General features: G+C 42.1%; 1 protein-coding gene and 1 long non-coding RNA gene across 2 annotated transcripts in view; both read left to right on the forward strand.

The window, feature by feature from the left end:
• LOC111220309 overlaps nt 1-1,056 on the forward strand; it is a 75,177-nt gene extending 74,121 nt beyond the window's left edge. Inside the window, exon 3 of the long non-coding RNA XR_002665052.1 lies at nt 1,025-1,056. This is a non-coding gene — a long non-coding RNA (uncharacterized LOC111220309). The remainder of the gene's footprint in view (nt 1-1,024) is intronic.
• Nucleotides 1,057-1,061: 5 nt separating this feature from the next.
• zmiz1 (zinc finger MIZ-type containing 1) overlaps nt 1,062-16,903 on the forward strand; it is a 38,969-nt gene continuing 23,127 nt past the window's right edge. Inside the window, exons 1-3 of the mRNA XM_022743361.1 lie at nt 1,062-1,144; nt 7,288-7,401; nt 12,363-12,468. Of these exons, the coding sequence (XP_022599082.1) occupies nt 1,076-1,144; nt 7,288-7,401; nt 12,363-12,468 (289 nt within the window). The 5' untranslated portion in view covers nt 1,062-1,075. The remainder of the gene's footprint in view (nt 1,145-7,287; nt 7,402-12,362; nt 12,469-16,903) is intronic.

Below are 16,903 nucleotides of genomic sequence, written 5' to 3' on the forward strand. Positions count from 1 at the left end.
GGGGGGGGGGACGTGGTGGGGAGACGATGGGTGAAGATGAAGGGGAACATCTCAAAGCACCACCCATACAGTATGTGCTTATTAATTCACTCACCCCTCCACTTGAAGCTGCAGGTCACTGTGAGTTATGGCTGACACCCCGAGTCTGATATTTATATGGCGTTGAATGCAACATTAAATCAGACCCCCACAGGCAACATTGATAACCTTTAACGTAGCTTGTAATACTTTTTAACTTGTAATAACGTTATGTAGCATGTCAGACCACAGCCCCATTGTTTGCCTTCCATGAAAAATTATTCCTCTGGAAAAAAAAAAAAAAAGAGAGAGAGAGAGAGCGAGAGAGAAAGAGGTTTTCCATAAGCTGCTGCTCCAAAATCAATAGTGCGCTGTAAGGGCTTTTGTTAGAGGAACTCTTATGTTGCTGGAGAGCAGTGGGAGGGGGGGGGGTGAAATGTAGAGCATGTCTGGGCCCAGGGTACAGATAATTGTTAACCAAAGATTATATAATGGCTCAGTAATGTAAACAGAGAACCACATGCCAAGTTAATGTTCTCACAGGCCTGGATGGAAGGCTTTCATGCACTTTTCTGAGGTAATGCTGACAGACTGTGAGGCTCTGCACAACGCGCGTCCCTCCCGTCTCTGTTCTTTTTTACCCCTCGAGGTGCTTTGAACGCGGTCAGACATCTTCTCTAAGTTGTCCAGTGCGTCCTCTCCGAAGGTGTGTGGCAGCGTTCGGGGGCAACCGCCAGGGCTTGTTAAGGGTGTCAGAGGAGCTGAGAGAAATGTCATCCTTTGGGCTCTCTGAGGTGCTTGTCACCTGCCAAATCAATATCTCCTTGCTCAGCTCACAGCACGCACACACGCACACACGCACACACACACACACACACACACACACACACACACACATACACACACACACATAGACACACTAAACTGCAATATCCTGTTGGTGATGGGATTGGCAGCTTCCCTGGGAAGAGGCGAGCTTTAACACGTGTCTGTGTTTCTGTTGCAGAACGCTCCAGTTTAATGGCTGGCAGGTAGAGGCCAAAGAGGGACAATCAACATGAACTCTATTCCGTCGATGGACAGACACATACAGCAGACCAATGACCGTCTGCAGTGTATCAAACAGGTGAGACAGACTGTTTAAGTCAAACCTTTTGTCAGTCAGTCTGATTTACCAGGTATTAAACATTTATTTTTGCCACATTATGAGGGCTTGATATGTAAGTAAGTATTTACATAAGTATTGTAGTTAAGTAAAATCTCGATGTTCTACTTTTCCACCTCCATATTCCATACTTTTACACATATTTTAGGGGCAAATGTTCCTCCCTTAGTTTCCCTGCATATTCAGATTTTATATTCAAAAGGGGTTCGGATTATGAGATAAACTGACATGTAAACATGTGTCGACTTTTGGGGGTTTCTGATAAACAGTAGTGTCGTGGCTTGAAGATATGATTCAAAGCAAGAGAAAATGCTAAGCAGAGTCAGCCAAAACTAAAGAGGACAATGTTGTTGTTCTGTTGGTCCGAGAGCAGGAAAGTACCCGAGACTGGACACAGGGTTCAGAGTTTCCCTGGGGAGCAACAATATGAAGTTGGTGAAATTTAAACTGCCACTGCAAAGTCAGACTCACATTGCACAGCTACGGTACAATGTTAAAATACTGCTTACAGATCAACGAACCAATCTATGAAAGATTTCAATCCATACAAATAAATGTAAATGCTTGACACACTTTGCACTGTGGTAAACTGTGAAAATCCAGTGTAGGATTGTAACTTTTACTCGAGGTCCGTCAGCCGTAGGATGTGTTGTTATGTAAACACAGATTATGTAGAGTGTTGATGTTCGGCATCAAGGCTCTGACCTCGATGCTCCCCACATAGGAAACTCTGCACAGCAGGGAATGGGGGAGTGATGATAATAACTTGCCCCCAAGCAGAACATAGACAGAGAGCTTACAGGTGGAGGTGGGGCCTTGGAAATGCTTCATCAACAACAGCAGCAACAGTGGCAGTGTAGCTTTCAGGCGAGCGCTGTGGCGGCAGTCCTGATAGCAAAAGAGTGAGCAGAGCACTGACAGTTTAGGTACAGTGGCATGTTGTGATGGATATATGTATGAGTGTGCAGGTGTGTGTTTGCTTCTTGAACTAGCTTTGTTAGAGGATATTAATCCTTCTTCCACTGTTTCATGTGTGATGTTTATCACTATGAGTGATTCTGAACCTTATTGTATGAATCTAGTTTTGGTGATTTCCTCTTAATTTAGTTTGTGTTAAACGATTTTGAGCTCCAACCTAAAACCGTCAAGCCAAAACAAGTTTTCACCAATTTGTTTCATTTGTTTGCTTTAAGAAAAAAGAAGAAGGGAGGTAACAGTCTGTTTCCTTTTCCAAATATCTGCTTGCGCACACATGTGCGCACACTCCCAGTCATGGCCCTAATACATCTGCTGTCGTCCTGTTTGACTAATCTGTTTGGTCCTATTATCAGGCCTGTGGTGTGACTCAGGTTTCTGACTGGGGTCAAAGAGTGGAGGCTCCCCTGCCTCCCCCCATCATCACCCTTCTTTCTTCATCCACCACTGCTGACTCCCAGCGAGTCCTTTTGTTCTCCTCTCACCAGCATTTACAGCGGGACGAATCTCTGGCAGAATTAAACAGACATACTTGCGTAACCCCGGGCGACAGGGCTCTCCCTTTGATCTCTTCTCTTAACTGACGGCCCGTTTTGTTTCTGGGGTCTGTGCTGAGGTCCACCTCCTGAAAAGTGCATCAGAGGGCCTTTGGGGAAAGTGTTTGGGGCTTTGCACTGAGACACAAGTGTGGACGTGGCAAATTGTTTTACCCTCGGCAGGGAGTTCCCAGCTATTACTGAGAGAGAGAGACAAGGTGAGGCAGATAGAGACGGGGCGAGTGTTTAGGGAGCACACAGAGGGAAGCCTCTGTGTGTAGACACATACTTTGACGTTCTTAAGTAATAAGGTAGAAAGAGGTAAACAGTCCCTGTCCTCACTCTGGTAACCGTCGTCACAGCAGGATATTAAATATTCAATATCCACTCCTTCTTCAGTCATAATTTGGATTCTATGAATGCACTATATTGCTGATTGCTGATGGGTTACATTAAATGAAGTTCACAAAACAGAAACAGAAATACAAAAGTTCAAACAATTCAAATGTCACGGGGTTGAATGTGTTAACCCCACAAGGGAAAAATTTAAACAAACACGCTCCGATGTTAGCGGCCGGGGGAGCAGCACATGGGTAAACATGCCAATTAGAGAGATCCATGGCATACAAGGAGGCCTCCAGTCCATCTAATAAATGGTTAAGCGCCGGGTCATTTCAAACCGACCAGTAAGAGCCAGCACCCTGCTAATAGAGGCAGCTTTGTGCCGCAGACAATCAGGGTTTGGAAGACCCGCATAATAAATACCATTTATGTCCTGCCAATTAGACTAGCAGTGAGCCCATTCAGCCGGCCGTCTATTCTCCTCCCCGCACACAAAGATGATCATCAGGGGAGATCAGAACAATTAACTCACTATCTTCTCCCCCTGCTCCCCATTGTCCAATATCCAAGCCATTAAAATAATTAAGAAAATATTGTAAACCAATCCAGCTGTTTGCTTTAATTGAAAGTGTGCACATGCTGAAATTTGGCTTCTCAAAGGCAGTATGGACGTGGAGCAGGAATATAAATGAAGGCTCCTCCATTGTGTTGTTGTTTTCTGGGAGATGTGACATGTCTGTCTGAATGCTCCCAGCCGGTGCCGCGGACAGAGGAACAAATTGATTTTGTTGCTCAAATGATAAATTACTGCTGAGCGCGATGATAAAGTGGAGGAAATTGGAATCCGTCGGCCTGATTGAATCACGGGTTGAAAGTTAAATCAGAAATCATTACGGTGGTAATTTTTAAATTGCCATCTTGTTGTGAAATTGTAGTAATGTGTTTTTTAAACAATAACTTAAGCAAACTCTTCATAAACTATAAAAACATGGCCATTTTTCACATCAATATACTTATTTTGTTACTTAGCATTTATAAAAGTCCTCCAGAAGTTGTTTACTTCTGAATTAGCGTTGAAAAAGTAGGAGTTCATGACAAGTCTGACACCTGACTGCTATTTTGTGCTGAAACAATCAGTGGATCAATTGATTATCAACAGACACAAATTGACTCAACAACAAATTAGATAATTGATGGGTTGATTCATGGTATTAGCCATCTATTAAGCAAAACTACCAAACAAAAGCTTCAGAATTATGAGGATTTGCTGTTTTATATCATTGTAAATTGAGTATCGTTGGGGTTTCAGACTGTTTCTCAGACAAAACAAAACAAATAATGATCTTATCTTAGTCTCTGGGAACTATCTTAATTGATTAATAAAAAGCAAATAGAAATATTAGTTTCAGCCCTGGTGCTTTTTTACATAAATATTTGTAGAGGTAAACAATCGTGATAGTGTTTGTTTCCTTTTGCTGTGTGCAGGTGCTGCTAAATACCTCGCGGGATCATATCTGTAACTTTTAGAAAGTGATACCGCAAAATAAATATGTTCACTTGTTTAACCTTCAAACGAACGAAGATGTTTAGAAGTGATACATAAAAACAGTTATCTGATTTCACCCCCACCCCCACCCCCACCCCCCGACACATAGTTTCTCAGTGGCAGTTTGTTTTCCTCTCGCGTCCCAGAATTGCACCGTTGTGAACACTTTAGGGAAGATGGGTTCCGTGATACTGCTGGTATTTATTTCAGAGACCGTATTTTTCCTCTCACTGTGGGGAAGCTGGTTTGCTGTCAGACACTCCACTCACTGATATGTTCTGGGATTTGGCGGAAACTATGAACTCTCCTTTCGCTGCAGGAGCACTTCCTCAGAGTGTGTCAATATTTCAAGATGAACTGGAAGACATCCCTCTCTGTTCTGCTGTACTGGCTATGGATCTGGGTTTTTTTTTTTTTTTTTTTGGTCTTCCACTGTGTTCTTTCCAGGGTTAATTGTCTCCATTAATATGTTTTCAGTGCTCTGGGGCGTCAGTGAATGTAGAACAACAACAGCAGCAAAACCAAAAGCTGTGATTCTGAGAGGAAAGGGAGCCTTTGCCAGATCGCGTGCGCTGTCACATTCAGTTTAGCTGCAGATGTGCAGATCAAGTTGTTTCCAGACGTGACTACAGAGGATGATTGTATCTGAAGAAAGCTGTATTCTCGGGACATTGCAAGTCCCGTCTGTCTTTGTTTCCCTCGAACTGGGCCGAGCTTTAACTGGAGTGTAAATGTTGGAGTATCATTCTTGCCCAGGGGACAAGGACAGGGGGGTGGGAGGGAGTGAGGGGTCTCTTGGCTACTAGTTTAGGTTTGATTGGTGGGTTTTGGCCAGAGAAGGGAGAACATCTGTGGCGTGGCAGTGCCAAGCTCTCCCTGTGACAGCCACACTGGTGGGACCAATTGTTCTGAGTGCAAAGAACAGTAATCACTTCAAGCCCAAGTGGTGGCGGCGTGTTTCTTTTTTTTTTTTCTCTCCCCTCTATATATTCTCCCTCCTTCCCCCCTTTTTCTCCCCCTCTCCATCCTTGGTGCGCTGATTGCGTGTGTTGTCTAGCTTCCAGACTCATCTAAATTTAGCATCTGTGGCTGTGTGTGTTTCTACAGGAGACTTTATCCACCATTAGAATTTACATGCTCAGCAACCCCACCGCGTCTCATCTTAGTCTCCCCCAACAAAGACATGTCGGGCGAGCGAGGAACAGAGCTCGGACAGAGCATAAAATAAACAAGACTGGTTTCATCCAGCCCCTGTCAAAGGCTTTGTAAATTGATATGAAAGCTGCCTTACCAAATCCTGACCTCTGCTGCCCCCTAAAGAGCAAACAAGAAAAAAACACTGCGAGGCAGTGACTGCACAGCTGTCACTTCCTCTTCTCGTTTATTCCCTGACAGTGAAATCAAAGCGCACAGATGTGTTAAGAAGGATGACAAACCTCTCTATTTACCTTTGATGCCATGGAGTGGGAGTCCATTTGTGCCTGGTTTGTACAAGTGCACTACAAAGGCTTGTGTGCATAATCTCTCCAAAGGCAACAGATTACTGCAGAGTGGAGGTAGTGAGTCTGCTCTTCTATGTATAAAATTCATATTGAGGTTTGAAAGCTTTTAGAGAAGATCAATGACCAACGCCGAGTCCGTTGTGGCAACCCAGAGAGGTCCATTTTTCAGTTTCCTGTGCTGCTCTACAGCAAGACGGACAGCAGGGTTAGTGAGTGGGCTGCTGGCTCCGGTTGGGGAATGAATGCCATAAAGGGGTGCCTGTAGGTCAAGGAGCCTGTTGTCAGATAAAGTCACAGCGCAGCTCAGGGCCGGCTGGTGATATAAGGGCTTCCTCGGCTATTCATGCAGCCACACAAGGAGATTTATTGCACTTAGTGGCAAGGCAGTGCTACACAAACCTGGGGAGAGTGAGGTGAAGGCACGAGTCTAATGGGGACATACCCCTTCAGCCCAGAGCATTACAGCATTAGTAATCTAAAGTGTGATAAGCAAAATTTGGGAGATGCTGTTTTCTTTTAAGACACTCTGAGTGCTTTTAATTATTCATCCTGTTATTGGTGTGGCCCTCCTGCTGGTGACAATCGATCCAGTCGTCTGCTTTCCATCTCTTATGCGGATACAGGGAGGCAGCAAAACTTGGCAGGTAGTCTAACCTTATCCTCCATATCTTTTGGCTCTACATCCTTTCAATGTAGATACAGAAGTCAGATACTCAGGATTACCCTGGATACTCAGGTTTGAAACTTTTTATTAAAGGGAATTGAAGCAAATGTGTTTATGTGGTATTAGTACTAGTGTTTAATGCCCATAATGACCATGAAATCACTTCAAAACTGTCATTTTAGCAGGCCAGGACCAAATTTATTACTATTTTATTTTGTTATATTATATTAGAAAGAAATACACTTTTCCTGTTCACAACAGATATGTAATTAAATGTTTTGGGTTGTTTGGAGGTATCTTTAGTTTTTGGATATATGTACACATTTTACAAGAATGGAGGCATAGCTTGGTTTTATGACAAAATAAAACCCAAGCCAATTATCCAGCACCTTCTCATCTTGTCTTATTATACTAATCCATTATCCACAAATAAGTTATTGGGTAGCTTAATATGTATCTCAGAATATCTCTATTCTGTTTTCACATTCTTATGACCTTTGAATGTTTCTGGACTGAATCTTTCTCCTTTTTCCCCACAGCACTTACAAAATCCAGCAAATTTCCAAACAGCAGCAACCGAGCTGCTGGACTGGTGTGGCGACCCCCGAGCCTTCCAGCGTCCCTTCGAGCAAAGCCTGATGGGATGCCTAACGGTAAGTTGCCCACCCCCCTCTCTCCCTATGCTGTCTCATACTCAAAGGTTCAAGGACAAGGAGGAGGCCGCTAAAACAACTGCTGCTGTGGCTCTTTTCATAACTCCCTCAGGGATACAACAGAGCTAATGTTTAGCTGCCTGATCTTCACTGAGGTCACTGGACAATAAAAAGCATTTGAGCTGCTGGAAACTACTGAGATTCAGTCACTTTATAGTGACTTCTGTTACAGTTTGTGCTGTGGCTCATGAAATCGCCACACTGGAACACAAAAAGGACAAGTGCAAAAGCGTCCTCAAACCACAAAGCAATCAGTGCTCATAAGAAAATACAGTTTCAAACCCCGTAATTCCCCTACTTAAATGTCTGGGGGCTTTTGATTAATTGAATAATTAGTATCCCATGACATTTGAAAAAAAGAGACTTGACTGTTTTGAGACGTATACTGTAAACAAAGAAGAGATTTTGGCCACAATTGAAACATTCACCAGAGTAATTTGCAAGCAGGGTTGCATATTTTGACTAGTTTTAATTATACATATCGAGGGCAGAGCTGTTTGTCTGCAATGCTGCACCAAACTGTCAAAAGAGGTAAATATGTAATTCCTTTACACTCTCAAGTTCAGTGTCTATTCAAAGGAATACCCCACCATAAATCTGTTTTGCATTTTGTCGAACACTAAGCCCCTGTAGGATTGAAAGGTGGTCCTGAGAAGTCTGTTGCTTGCTCTCTCATGAAGGACAAAAGCTGTCAGCTCAGATTCGAAACAGTATCAAAATGTCCGTACAAACTTCTCAAATCATTCCTCACTCAGTAGTCCGCTGTCAATCCTATATCTAGCCTTTTTTTTTTTTAACCAACAATGATCCTCTGTTTGTTGCTAGCATGGGTAGCTGTTTATGTTTGTTATCTAGCTAGCAACAAGATAAACAGCTAACTGCAGTAGCGACGATTTGAAGTTGTCCATTTAGCCATATTTTGGTATATTTTTGACAATATATAGGATTTGAAACATGCTGAACATTTAGAGGGTCAGCAGTGGTGGTTTATCACCCAAGCTATGCCTAAATACACAGCTTACACAGCACATGTTGCTAGTGTGGTTAGCTGTTTACATTTGTAGCGTTGAACTACTATTAGCTTATGCTGCTAAGAAATGTAAACAGCTAAAGGTGCTAAACAACAAACTTTTTAGCTGTATTTTGGTGAACAGGCAGATTAGTGTTCTGAGATGTTTGTTTTTTATAATGTTGGGGATCCATTGTAACTGTTTTGAATCTAAGCTGACTACAGCCTCCGTCTGCCAGCAAAGGAGCAAACTACACACCACTCTGATGAGCCACTTTTCAAACCAACAGGGGGTGAGTACTGGTAGAGTTGTTCATTTTTAATGGGGTATTCCTTGAATAAAACCCCCTTCAGAATTATTCAGTGTCAATGCAGACAGGAGAGGTGCTAAATAGAGGAATTATTCTCCATTTTCTACAAATTTTGGGCCAAGCACACAGTCAGCAGAACAATGGATGGACTGCAGATGTGTCACTCACCTGTCACCTTGGGCCATACTTAACATGCTCATTTCCATATTGCCTCCAGCAGTGGATAAGAGATACATATAGCTCCTGTTGGGTGCTATTTGTAACCCCGCCGAGCAAGCACAGCTACAGCGGGCAAAGGAACCCGAGAGATTTGCACTTGATCACCTCAGTGAAACCGCAGTGACACATCCCTCCATTCAAGTGATTGTTTGTGTTACTGCTTTAATGTGCAGCAGCAGGTGACTTTTCCTCAATTTCGCCAATTCAATTTGTTTCCTGCCGTGAAAATCTCAAGGCTTTTCCTTTTAGTTTATGGGTTGTATAGACCTTGGCGTGAACCACACTGGGAGGGAGCACAGAGAATCTGATGTGATTGTGAAATTACCCGCTCTCAGACTGTAATGGTAAACACTTCACCCTGTTGCCTGCATGTTGGTATCTCAGTGCTGCCTCAGCATTGGCATTTGGTGATATCAGACAAACAACTAAATATTGTGTCATCAAGAGAAATTTGCTATGATATCAAACAAAACAACCTGCCAATGGGGAAAACAAAAATAGCTTGATAAGATTTTTTTGTACTGTAGTATGCACACTGCAAAAAGGGCAAATCAGTAAAGTCGTAATGTTATCACACATGTTATTTTAGATTAATTCAATCTCATGCAAGATAGATCATTTTCAAGCACCATTTGGCATGAAATTATTGTACTTGTTTGAAGGTCACTGGTCTTGATTGTTCTTAATTAGATTTCAATCTATTTTTCATAGGTAGACAAGAAAAAAAAAATGCAAATTGCGTATAAACCTGTGTATGTTACAACCTCCAAATGAAGCCTTTGACCATCAGCTGTAAAGAGTCAGAATAATTAATTTTGTTATTAACTCCTAAATTAAACTGAATAAATAGACTAACGTAGTAAAGAAAGTTTCATTGCTTATTTCAAGTTTTCTTTCTTAGCCATGCTAATTGCATGGCTAACAGTATCAACCTCAACTGTACTTATTTGTTTGCATTTTCATTGTGAGTATGTTAGCATGTTAATGTTACATTTAGCTCAAAGCATTGCTGGGCCAAGGTGCAGCCTCACAGAGATGTTAGACTTGTTGCTAGTGTGAAAGTCATACAGTGTTTCATAGGAGCTGGACTTTAAACTGGAAAATAAAATAATTTTGCTCTCCTTGGTGGCTGTTTTTTTTAAGACTAGCAAAGTTTTTTTTATTTTTTATTAGCTGAGCTTTAAGGTAAGCTCATTCAGATGATAGGATTTGTCAAATAGATAAAATGTTGAATTTAAAGGCACATATTTGCTTTATAGTAGACAGTCCACCACAACTCCACTGGCTGTGTACAATTTAAGTCCTGAAATTAGAACTACTTGTTGTAACTTCTTACACTAGAATTACCATTTAGCAAAATGTCCCTCACGAGTTTAGATTCTAATTAGGCAGCCCATACTCGTATATCTTTTTCTTAATGGGCAATTCCTATAAATAAAGGCCAGATATACACACACTGTTTTGGTGTCACGTCAAGACTATACTTACAGAAGATAATGATATGGTGCAGGCAGCAGTGTTCAGCTGTACTACCTCAGGGCTTGTCTTGAACTTCGGAGTGTGACAGTATGATCGCGGCTATGAAAAGCCAGGCAGGGAGAAGAATCTGTCTTGAGTGAGGCCCAGTGTGGTCCACACAGGCCTTAGTATGTCCTGAAGGTCTAAATGAATTGAGCGGTTCTCTTTGAGCTGATAATGGCGATGGTAAATCAAAGCAACGTGTGCCACATAAGGGTGATTTACATCGCCTCCTATGGCATGTGGATGTTTCTCTTAATGTTTCCTCTCAGTGGGCATCGATGCACTTGGGGCCACATTTTCTTCTCATCTTGCTGTCCACTGGCTCATATGGAACTGATAAACTTGTAGGGACTTTATCCCTTAAGTTCAAATGGATCTTTGATGCTGCCAAACTTCGCTCTTATGTAACAGCCAAAATCTGGGAAAATGTCAAGACAAAATGTTCAGTCCTCTGATGTGTTTAACTACCAGGATGGGTCTGTATTCAATATCTTTTCTTTAATAATCTATACATGTGGTTATCTATCTTCAAAAATTAGAATTTAATACCCATGTCGGAACAATATCATTGATGTTTATATTACCGTTAGGTCTATTTGTTTTTGGTTTGTGTGTGTATGCGTGTTGTAAAAAAAAAAAGTAAAATTTTACATAGTGAATAATTTTCTATATATTCTAACATTGTAATATGAGGCATTTTTAAACTTTTTTTTTTACTGTTTTCTCAACTTCTGCACAATAAAAATCTGACGCCTCTAGCCCATGATGATCTGTCATTACATGTATTTGAAGGCAAGGCAAAGTAGCTTTATTTATACAACACATTTTAGAGCTTTACATAGAATAGAAGCAATAAGCAATAGAATTAGTAAGAAAAAACAGAATAAAATGAGATATTAAAACATAATCGATACAATGAAATGAGTGATACAAATGAAAATGAAATGCAAATAGACAATAATAATAGTAGAGCAGAAATACAATTACATTTACATTTACAGTTACAGTGCAGTCAATAAATTGTAAGTTGTCCCAAATGCAGCAAAGGACATAAAAGTGCAGTAGAGAAACCAATCATGTCATGAGCACAGGAAAACAGTTTTTCATTTAGATTTGAGTCGGGGCGCATTTATCATTGGGAAGTCGGTCCCGTCTGTGTGCAGTGTAGTAACTAAAAGCAGCTTCTCCCTGTTTGGTTCTAGCAGCACATTAAAATCTATTCTGTAGGTAACTGGTAGCCAGTGTAAGTATTGAAGAACAGGAGTGATGTACTCAGTTCTTCTGGTTCCGGTTAGAACTCTGTCAGTAGAATTCTGAGCTGAAGGTGTCTAGTGGGTCTTTTTGGAAAGACCAGACAAGAGAGAAGAGAGAGAGTCCAGCCTGCTGGAGATGAATGCACTTTGTTCGTTTAGCTTCTCTAAATCTTGTCAGGACATGAGACCTCTAACTCTCGGTATTTATTTGAGGTGATAAGATGCAGATTTTTATTAAAAAAAATGTTTTGGAAATAAAGCTTTGTGCTGCCTTGGAACTGGTGAGCATAGATTTGGCTTTTCTGTGACCTTCATCTTCCTGGGAATTAAGAGAATAAAGATAACAACTGAGTTTAACTTCCAAAAACTAGCACACTCCAGCACTTCACAGATGCTGGACCAACAATCTAACTTAAAGCAAGAGTGCGACAAAAGATCTTTACAATGTACTGACCTGTGTGTCTTAAAAATGCTTTATCTTACAAAAACTATGTGTGATTAGTTATTTCCTCAGCAGGAATATTCTTCAGACACCAACAGAATACAACACTGTCCTCAACGAGTGATGCATGCTGTCATTGTGTTCAGGTGGTCAGCCGCGTAGCAGCGCAGCAGGGCTTCGACTTGGACCTGGGCTATCGGCTCCTGGCCGTGTGCGCTGCCAACAGGGACAAGTTCACTCCAAAATCAGCAGGTAAGACCAGAGTTTTCTCAACCGCCGTCTCAGGCCATCTGGCCATGCTGGCCTGTCCGGGCTCAAAGTTCCTGTCTGCATTTTTGGCATCTTTTCACAACACCCACCCATTGCTACCGTAGACTGTAGAAGATCCCGATAATCCAGAGAAGTAACTGTTTTGGACAGCGAACCAAGTATGCCAAATGGTCACTGGCACATGTATGAATTCATGTCTTACACTTTAACTTGATAATTTGTTAGTTTCTTGCGAAGATTAAAAGAGACAAATGATGGCCGTCGATTGCTTTATTCCTCTCTGAATCATAAACCAAGCATCTCTATTTTAAATAGCAATGCGAAATACCTTTTCCTTTTTCAACCTCACTGAACATTAAGCATCTCCCTCTAATATCTGCATAAACTTTCACTTCTTCACGTTACATCTCACTTCCAAACTTGTCCACAAAAGGGAGAACTACATCTGTATTTTCCTCTCCCGAGTTTCAGACAAAGTGCACACAGCAGAATCTTCCATTTGTCACACACGACAAAAAAAACTACTGTATCGGTGATGATGAGTTCCTGTTTTCATACATCTCCGTCATCTGGGTACAGTGATAGATGATTGGGACGGATGTAGACTGCTAAATGTTGTTATCAAGCTGGCGGGAAAAAAAGCGTGCTGAGGCACGACGGGAATGAAGATGTATAGGCTGTCAGCAGCTTGGGAAGATAACGGGAATATTTTGTGCTCTTTTACAGTTTTTGATTTGTGGTTTCCACCTGTCTTGGGTTACGCGGAGAGAAAAAAAAAAAAAAAACGGGGGTTGTGCAATTGCTTCTGTGTGCTCGGCCTCTCCGCTGAGCCGTCTTAAGTCGCCTAGGACATCAAAGTCAGAGCCACATCTTGTTTGAATTTTCACTTGTGTTTGCCTTTTTCTGATTTATGGAGTTCATGGTTTTATATGTGGTTATGTGAGGCTTCATATCATGCGATGTCACTCTTGTGTCAGCCACAGGAGGGGAATCACTCTCCGCCTGCAATTAACTTACACCACCAAATGTTCTAATTCTACTTAATCCTAAATCAAATCTCAGGCCCTACTTTATGGGCTTAGATAAGATTGCCAATTGATTCTCTGTCTGAATAATTTTCCTGCAACAGTAGTCATTTGGAAAGTGGCAAGTACTTGAGTTTAGGCAGAATCCCAAAGTGCATTTAATGGACAATTATGTACCTATATATGCATAAATATTTTGAGAGGAGAGGCCTGTAAAGAGAGGGATAGAGTCAGTGGAAACCGTTGTGGAGACTTTCTCCTGCAAAGCTCCCAAAAGCTCTTCAAGAGTTGAGGCCCCAGTCGAGGAGGCTGTTAAGGCGGAGAGGAAGCCCTCTCAGGCGGCCGAGGGAGATGGCTCTTAAACGACACTCCCACAGGGCCCCAGGGGAAGGACCCGCTCCCCGACATACAGCGGGGGCCGTTGCTGAGCGACAGGGTAGGGAGCGTGTCACATGATGGGGCCGGCATGGCGGCGGGGTCAGTGTCCGCCGTTCACTGAGGAGACTTTTGAAAGAGCTGAAAACAAATCTGTGCGGAGAGGACATGGGATGAGGTGCATTTCATGTTGGATTGAATGCAGCGTCCTCTGCATAATGTTGTTTTAATGATAAGTCATTTAACCAAATCTCACAGATTTGCTGAACGTGATTCAAGATGATGTTTCTGCTCACAGCTGAAAGCCCTTTTGAAACTCTCAGCTTTGTCATAAACACAGTGTGATGGTCAAAACAAGCTTTTTTAATGTTCTGGATAAAGACAGGAAGAAACTGTTCCCTTATATTTGTTCCTTATCTCTGCTAACAAAAGGGGCTCGTGTCGGCCAAACCCTGGGAGTTTTCAAAGCAGACAAAGTGTCCAGGGAGCATTTGAAGCCAAATCTTTCTCTCATAACCACTGTTCTACTCAGTCACATCACACATCTTGTAATCGGCTCTGAAAAGCAAGGTTTAAAGTAGAGGGTGAGGGGCTCTCTGGCGGTTATGAGCGGGGCTGTCTGAAAACAGAGGACATTAGGTCAATGGATGAGCGCTAATAAGTAAATCAGATTTGCTGTCCTATTTTAACCAGGCCTAACTTGTCTTGGCTCTGACATGCGGCGTGCTGCAGCTATTACATTTCTGTTATGTCATCTAAATTCCTCTCTCCTGAACATGGGAGCAAATTGGGGGGGTTGGGGGGGGAGGGGGGTGCTGAGAGGAGGGCAGAGCTGATTTCAGCAGAAGGAAATCAATGTTCACAGTCAACTTACAGCTGAAACAGGTTGTAGCTTTGACAAATTGATTCATCATGAAACACTTCCGACAGTTTAAGGTATTAGTTTGTTTTTTTTCTCAGAAAAAGCTTATAAGGGCAAAACCCAGAGACACAGAGCTTGATCCTAATGATAGCAGTAATATGGATCTTCTCGCCTGAGGAAAACTTCATTATTACTTCCTATTGATTTTATCAGTTAGCATATATAAATCTGGATTTCAGCAAAGTGAGCAGTTTAGAGCTTTAGGTAGTGTTTGTTGTGTATTAAATGTCTCTCTAACAGACTGGAAAACTCTACTCTACTCACAGTGTGCTTTAGTGAACTGTGCTACTGATCTCTTTAATAGATGTACTCACGGGGATTGGCCAGTTGTAGTCCCTTTTGCCTTTTTTTTTTTTTTTTTTTTTTTTGCAGGCGGCCCACAATGCTCAGGCAGAACTGAGGGGGAGGGGCGTCTGTCTGCTAGTAGTGACCTCTTTGTGAATGAGATTAGCCTGCTCTATTAATCTGTGATTACTTGGACTGTCTTACCGCAGGGCAAAGCCACGCACGTAGAGCTGTGGTGACATCAAAGCACGGAGATCACTCGCTTTGTGTGGATAAACTCATCAGGGCCTCCCCCCTCTCTCTCTCTCTCTCTCTCTCTCTCTCTCCCTCCCTCTCTCTCTCTCCATCACAGGGTACATTACAAGCCCTGTTAGGCCTATTTCATCAGTGTCACACCCCTCCTGCACGACTGTAGTGGTTCAGTCTGGTTCGAGAGCGTCGACAAAACGCTTAATCACGATTTTTCCTCCAAGAGGGTCAGAGTGGCACATTCCCGATTGTTTGCGCTTCAGCAAGCTCTTGGAATTCCTCAGCTCTAAAGAGTGAAAGGAGGCACCAACTTATAAAGCAGAAGGAGGAGGAGGTGGGGCAGCGGCGGCGGGGGGGGCAGAGGCAGCCTTAAGTTTTTCAGCTCCTCGAGCCGTTCATTCTCTCATGTAACAAATGCCTGGTAAACCAGCTATTCAGCACGTAATTGGTTGGGCTTCAGCTCTCGCTCTGTCAGCCTGAGTTGTCTCTACACTTGTTTTTACACATGCAGGACCCATTTTCAGGTTTGATCCGCTGTGGCTTGCAGTTAACAGTGTCAGCATGAGAAAAAAAAAAAATAAATTAAGCAGCACAGTTTTTGTCCTTTGTTTCATCTTGTTTGGTGTTTTTTTTTTTTTGACAGTGGGAGTTTCATGATGAGATTACGGAAGGTGGTTTCTCAGTTTTCCAACTAGTTCAAGCATGAAGAAGCATAAGCCTGCGTAGGAGGGGATGTTGCGTTTGTTTGCAGTTGTACATACAGATTAGGTATCTATCTAGAATATCCCTCATAATGGAGCCAAGTCAGATCGACAACATCTACAATCTGCATGTACATCTCAATCCATCTTTTTTTTGTCAAATGCAACTAAACAGTTGAATAACTGTCTTCAGGTAAAAGGAAAGAGCAGCTTTATCTCAAAGCCAGTAACTAATGTATTTCAAGATATTGATTTTTCTTTTTAAATGGAGATTCTTGAGGCAGAAAGTCTTACCTATTTCAAAGAAAGAAAGAAAAAAAACAGTTAAGGTTAAGATGAACATTTTCAAGTATGTCATAAAACTTTTACACTTTACACTGAAGTAGTTGAATTCTTTATTATGCCTGAGTGCAGATATAATGTACATTTCCTCTAAACTGTTGCCTGAAGTGCTGATCATACAGCAGCTTTTACCGAGCCTTCCAGTGAAGTGGTGCTTAACACACGGAGGTCAGACATGTTGCCACCGAGCTGTGGAAAGGTCTCAGATTCTCCACACAATGCAGGGGTCAGATACACACACACACACACACACACACACACACACACACACACACACACACAGAGAGAGAGAGAGGCCTGCAGGGCTGTAATTTCTCTTCCCAGAGCTTTCCACACCAACATGTTTTGTCTCTTCTCTTGGTGTATTTCAACATATAGTTTAGCTGTGGCTTTTCCTAAATAGAAAATAACACAGACTCTAAAAGCATTGTTGGTGGCCTAGACCGTGTGTGTCTGTCAGCAGGAATTGGATCAAATTAAACACTGTATTTAAGAAATACACAGGCATTTGTTAATCT

This window comes from Seriola dumerili, unplaced genomic scaffold, assembly GCF_002260705.1.
Source record: "Seriola dumerili isolate Sdu_G_001 unplaced genomic scaffold, Sdu_1.0 BDQW01000068.1, whole genome shotgun sequence".
NCBI classification, from domain to species: domain Eukaryota; kingdom Metazoa; phylum Chordata; class Actinopteri; order Carangiformes; family Carangidae; genus Seriola; species Seriola dumerili.